This window comes from Bombus vosnesenskii, unplaced genomic scaffold (assembly GCF_011952255.1).
Source record: "Bombus vosnesenskii isolate JDL3184/JDL3185 unplaced genomic scaffold, Bvos_JDL3184-5_v1.1 scf7180000013913, whole genome shotgun sequence".
Classification (NCBI taxonomy): domain Eukaryota; kingdom Metazoa; phylum Arthropoda; class Insecta; order Hymenoptera; family Apidae; genus Bombus; species Bombus vosnesenskii.
The window spans coordinates 493450-499449 of record NW_022883279.1 but is presented as its reverse complement, the minus strand read 5'-3'; the positions used below and the strand labels follow the sequence as shown (position 1 = coordinate 499449).

The 6000-nt window shown below is 38.8% G+C and overlaps 1 protein-coding gene across 1 annotated transcript in view; it reads right to left on the bottom strand.

Annotated features, from left to right (window-relative positions):
* Nucleotides 1-5: 5 nt before the first annotated feature.
* The window catches only part of LOC117239272 (dynein heavy chain 3, axonemal), a gene marked incomplete at its 3' end in the record, with an annotated part of 31051 nt that continues 25056 nt past the window's right edge, over nt 6-6000 (bottom strand). Inside the window, exons 11-12 of the mRNA XM_033504725.1 lie at nt 3606-3763; nt 6-114 (exon numbers count right to left, since the gene is read on the bottom strand). Coding sequence (XP_033360616.1) covers nt 6-114; nt 3606-3763 — 267 coding nt within the window. The remainder of the gene's footprint in view (nt 115-3605; nt 3764-6000) is intronic.

Genomic DNA, 6000 nt, shown 5'->3' with positions numbered 1-6000 from the left:
AAACCAAATACTTCTGGGTGTTGGATAATTGGCAGATTACGAATATATTCTAGACAGCCATGATAATCTGTATTTTCTGGTAGACGATATATACAACTTGGTGTAAAGCAATACCTGTATTAAAAATATATAAGTACACAAGTTTATACAAATATCTATCACGGTATATATAAAGATTTTAATTGCTCTCAAAAAATTGAATTCAAAAGTGTCGATTGTTCTCATTTCATATATGTATCTATAGTAAAGGAAAATTGGGAAAAGGAAAAGTAAAGGAACACCGGATTTACAAAATTTAACAACCATCTTAGAAATCTAACGAGTATTTGAAACAACTTGCAACATTGGATTCGACTTTAAAGAAGATCAACATCGAAATTGGTAAGTGTAAATGTGAACGAGACAGCCTACTCGAGAAAATCAGAAGTTCTAAAACTACAACGAACCAGAACATATGGAGCAAAACGAAACAGACAGCAATAGTCGACAATAAACCAGTAGAATATGTAGAGTAATTAGTAGTTAAGATAGTCTGTACACAATCGCACTCTTAAGAAGACTAAGAAGGAAACACCCAACAGATCTCACAAAGGATATAACCTAGCAAACACGAAGATGGTATCCCGCTGGGGGTAGCCACCCACATGATAATCAAACAGCTAAAAAATTCTACCAAATGTCCAAATCAGACAAATTGTGAATGTAAACAACTAAATAAAAAAAAAAACAACAATCGCACTCTTGTAAATCTACATCCCTTCCGAATGTACTAGGCGTAATTACACACGTCATCACTAGAAACAACTTTTGAACGTAGCCGTTCAAGTATGTTCGGAATTTGGAGTGGCCATATGGTGCGAATTCTCAACTAATCAGCGATCAGTCAGGTTGCAACTGATCAGTTGATATCACGAACCGTGAACGCTATTAACGCTCAAGGTGGAGGTAGATTAAAGATGCAGAGTAATGTTATGTTTAGTTAATTTATTTGCACTGTTTAGTATAACACGAAGAGAATCACTAGCAGGTTAATATGTTGACCGATTGAAAAACTAATGTCCTTCGATAATGGTGCTGTGGCGGAGGAAAACTAGTGATTCTTTTTTTTTTTTTACGTTGGTACAATTTTTTATTTATTTATTTGCATTTTACAATTTGTCCAGTAGGACATTTGGTAAAATATTATAGCTTACTGATATAGTATTATAATATGTGGATGGCTACCCCCAGTGGGATACCATCTTCGAATTTGATTGATTTATTTCTTTAATTATCTCAGATAATACGTGTTTGTTAGGTTATGTCCTTTGTGAGATCTGTTGGGTGTTTCCTTTTTAGTCTTCTTTTTATGTTTGATGTGTCGACCGTTTCCGCTGCCAGCCGGTTTGGGTGCGTTGTTATTCTTTCTCCGTGCCTTCTTGCACTTTTGTTAATCTCCTCCTTGACCGTTGGTATTCCCAGGTCTTTCCGAATGTCCTCGTTCCTAACGTACCATGGCGCGTTTACTACTGTTCTGAGTATTTTCGATTGCGTTGCCTCTATTTTGGTTATATGGCTCATTGCTGCTGTTCCCCATAGTGCTATTCCGTACGTCTAGATTGGTTTTATGACCATTTTATATATTTTTAGTTTATTTTCCATGCTGAGTTTAGAGTTTCGACTAGTTAGCCAGTGCATCTGTCTTCTTTTTATCCGTATTTTGTCTCTAATTGATTTAGTATGTTGCTTCCATGTAAGTTGTGTGTCTAAGTGCAATCCTAGGTATTTAACTTGCCTTGTTTGTTTTATGTACCATTCAATTGGATATTTGGTGGTTTCCGTTTTCGTAGTGTAAATGTAATATGGCTGCATTTACTGGAATTTGCTTTTATTTGTTTATCTTGTAACCATTTTTCTATTTTTGTGATATGCTCTTGTAATAATGTGACTGCTGTTTCTATATTAATGTGCTTGACTAGGTGTGTTTGACTATTGCGTTTAGGATTTTTTTAATGTCAAAGATTTCTTTGTTATTAGCTTTGGGTTCAAGTTCTATTAGAAACAGTGTCAATGATTGTTTCGTGTCGTATCTGGTTATATTATTTATTGTTCTTGCTTGGTGTCTGATTTTTGCTAATTCCTCGCATATATTTTTTTGTATTTGTCCTTGGGTGTAGTCCTCTACTTACTATTTTGTAGCTTCTTTCTGTTTTAAGCTGGAATGTATGATACCCAGCGTTTTCTCCTTTAATGCTTGCGTCATTTTTCTAAATACTTCCGGAGTTTTTGTTTGTACTTTTACTTGTTCCAGTTTTAATTACTTTATACTGAAGTTTTCTTTTCCAGCAGTATTGTTTAATAGTTCAAGTGGGCAATCTATTATTTGGGCATCAATGTAGATCGGTGGTGGTTTAACGATATGAGTTGTGGCTTTTTTTGGGTCCGGATCTACCTCTTCTATCAGTGAACTGAATGAGTTTCGGGGTGGGATGTCTTGTAGCCACTGTTGCTTCTCCGTACCTGAAATTTTCATAGCGCTCGTGCCTGGTATTATTTACGCTTTTTGTGTGCTGCTCCTACCTTCCAATGTTCATCTTGATATGATAGTTCGTCATTGTAGCTGTTTCCTTCGTGCTTTTGCAACGTTCTCATTTCTTTTATAAATGAGTTTTCCTGTTCTTTGTTAACCCTTTCCCGTGCCAATTAGTTCGACGAAACTCGCGCCCAAGCGGTAGACATCGACGCGCGCTAAACAGACCAGATTGATTCTCGTAAACAGGAACTAACATTCAGTCACGATCGGAACGGGGAAAAAACAGTCCGCGAGCTCGGCTTGTTATGTTCACGTTTGGCCCAAGTATCTGGTCGCGAGTCAGACTCGCGATATTCATGTTTGGGCCCAAATCTTCATCGCGAGTCTGACTCGATAAAGTACGGAAAGGGGTTAATTGGTTGTTTCCTGTTTAACGTATATGCAGCTTTATTTATGTAGTTTATTTATTTTCTTTATATTTTGTACTTTATGTACTTTTTGTATTTTATTTATATTATGTACTTTATTTATTTCACCTTTGTTTGTTATATTGGTCGGTGGTATTTGTTGCATTTTGAAGCTTTAACCATTTGGCAGTGTTCGTTGTCGTTTTGTCTACCTAAATTCACTGCTTGTCGCACTTTCACTGCCATTAGTGTATGCGAAATAAAATAGACAAACTCGAAGATGGTATCTCGTTGGGAGTAGCTATCCACATGTTATTTAGTAATAAACTTAGAAACATTTACCAAATCTCAAATTGTAAAGTACAAATTAAATAAAAAGAAGAAGAAAAAATTACTGTATGCAATTTTGTATGTAATTTTCAACAAAGGAAATGAGTTGGAAAATGTGTAAATGGAATATGTTTGTATGTATGTATACCATAAGATAAGATTTAGTTAAAAGATTTGAAAACTGAAGTCCATTTCATAGATGTAGGATCGAAATTAATAAACATAATACATATGAATAAGAAATACGCATATACATTACAAATGATGAAGTATTTAATGTAATAACGTAAAGAAGTAAATTAATAGATTATGAATTTATCGTATAATAAATATCTAGATGTATTCATAAAACTTACCGTGGATTGGTAATAACTTCCTCATTGTAGTATTGTTTCAATAATGAATTCAGCAAACGTCTATCCTTATCATCAGTTACACGGCCACCGTAATTACATTCACCCGTTAAATAGAGAAGTGCATCAAATGGTACTTGCTCATAATCATTTAAAAAGAGCTAATATATAAGGAAAAGAAACTTCAATATATAAAGTGATACCATCCTGATGGTGCAACCGAAAAGAGTGTGAGTCTACATGAAAGAATAAGTCAAAAATGTAAAGCTATATTTGTTACGCCATGCAGCTTACCATAGGTCATATTCTTAACTCTCGATCGCGGCACTATAATGTCGCAGACGGATCGTCGCGGCTGCCCGGCAAACAAACATTGTAGTGGCAAGCGCATGGTTCATTAAGCAGGGCGACCTCCAGAAACGTCGACTCGTGGCCGTTATTTTACCTCGCGTAAAAGAATGTGGCGTGATCCGAACGTAGTGGGGGTCGCCTTCCAGAAAAAACGGAAAAAAATCGAAAGGCGTGCAGAACTTTTCGAGAAGTCGAACCGTCAACACATCTCATATATCGCGCATTACTTATCAAGCAAACGCAGTTACATTTTTTTTTGTTGTTCTCTTTATGTCTTCCTAGTTGATAAGTTGTTAAAATAAACGTTAATTTATTGGTGTTAATTCTGTGGAATTCATTGAACTACCCTTATTATCCTAATCGAAATAAGGGAATCGATCAGTTCGTGGCGTCGATTATTTAATCGTAACGGGAACTTACAACTCTCGTTGACGTGCTATCTCGCGATCGCGTCTCTCCGCGAGCGGTCGAAACAATATTTTTTTCGTGTAATACTCGTCATTTCATTTCGTAACATCTCATTTCCGTATCAAGATTAACGATTCGCCGAATACACGTACACTTACCCACGCACGATCTCACTTACTTCTACTTCCAATGGATATTATTGCAAAGTCTGTATGGTTTTTGCATCCGAACTGTTACGACCGTTCGCGCAGAGACGCGGTCGCGAGGAAAACGCGTCAGCGAGAGGCGTAAATTCTCGCTACGATTCGGTTAATCGACGCCGCGAAATAGTCGTTCCCCTGTTTCGGTTAAGATAACAGAGATGGTTAAATGAATATGACACAGTATAGTAAGTTATATGTCACCGTTTATTCTAACAACTTATAACGAAGACAGTTACGCTGGTGCGTATGTACGAGATGAGTGAGTGACTGATCTACGGGTGTGTGTACCCGGTTAAAGGATGTTGATCTTTCGAAGGATGTAAAATCAGTGATGTTCGGAGACGATGCTGTGGCGGAGGAAAGCTAAGGATGGGTGTGTCTAGCGCACGGGACCATCGGATCTGTTGGTGACGATCTTAGTTAGGAGAGTGAGGGAGATAAGCTTCGTTGTTAATTGGTTAAACGAAGGGTCTTAACCGCCCTCGAGAGAAAGTGGTTCGTGGGAGGAAAGTTGCATCATACGTGAGAAAAACCAACTTTCCCTTGTCTAGCCGTAGTAGCCAATGGTCTTTAGAAATGCTTCGGAAACAGACGTTTGTTTGGTTTGAAGGACCTCTACTAGGAAATTCCTGAGATTTATGGCCGATACTTGAGACTATTGAGGGTACGCAGTGAGTATCCGAAGACATCTGGTTGCCATCTTGCCCGCGGTGTGTGGCCTGGGCTAGGTAGAGTGTTACGCGACGTAACACGAACATTTGATAAAATATTCTGTGCAAAAAGATATGTCGGAGAAGAGTCAGGAACAGAGTTGTGGGCGTTTGATAGACATCCCTTGGAGTTGGCCAGGGTTGTGTTATAACGAAGATACGGCCCGATACAACGAGTATGAACACTACCGATTCGACAATCAACAGCGGCGATTAGGCCCTCGCGACACTAGTGATAGTGGTCTTAGGTTCGATAACGAATCCACGTCAACGGGAGGGTAGGTATACTTGCTCTAACTTAAACGTGTGCTACTCCCTTCGCCGATGAGATCTCGGGAAAGAATGAATTTTCGTCCCAATGACGCTACCGAGGCCAACTATGGTGGGGTGTCTAAGTACAAGGTCCTCGGATCGACGTCGCTGTCGATTGGTCGATTTGAGACAAAAGCTGCCTGTCCGTTTGCACACATCTTAATTGCCGAAAAACCCAGGTTTTATAGCGGGTCCTCGGGCTAACCAGACTTGTGCTGTGTGCGTGCCTCAACATCAGGTATTCATTGTCCTAAGGAACCGTTAGCATGTTTTACTGTCCGATACCTCTATGGGTAGTTCCTTTAATGAGGGTCATAACACCGCTCCGCACCTTTGCTAGACGGAGCGCTCGTCCCGTTGACCGCGGCTACGGTCGGCGACTGATGGTCGCCTTGAGCCCAAGTTTATTATCAC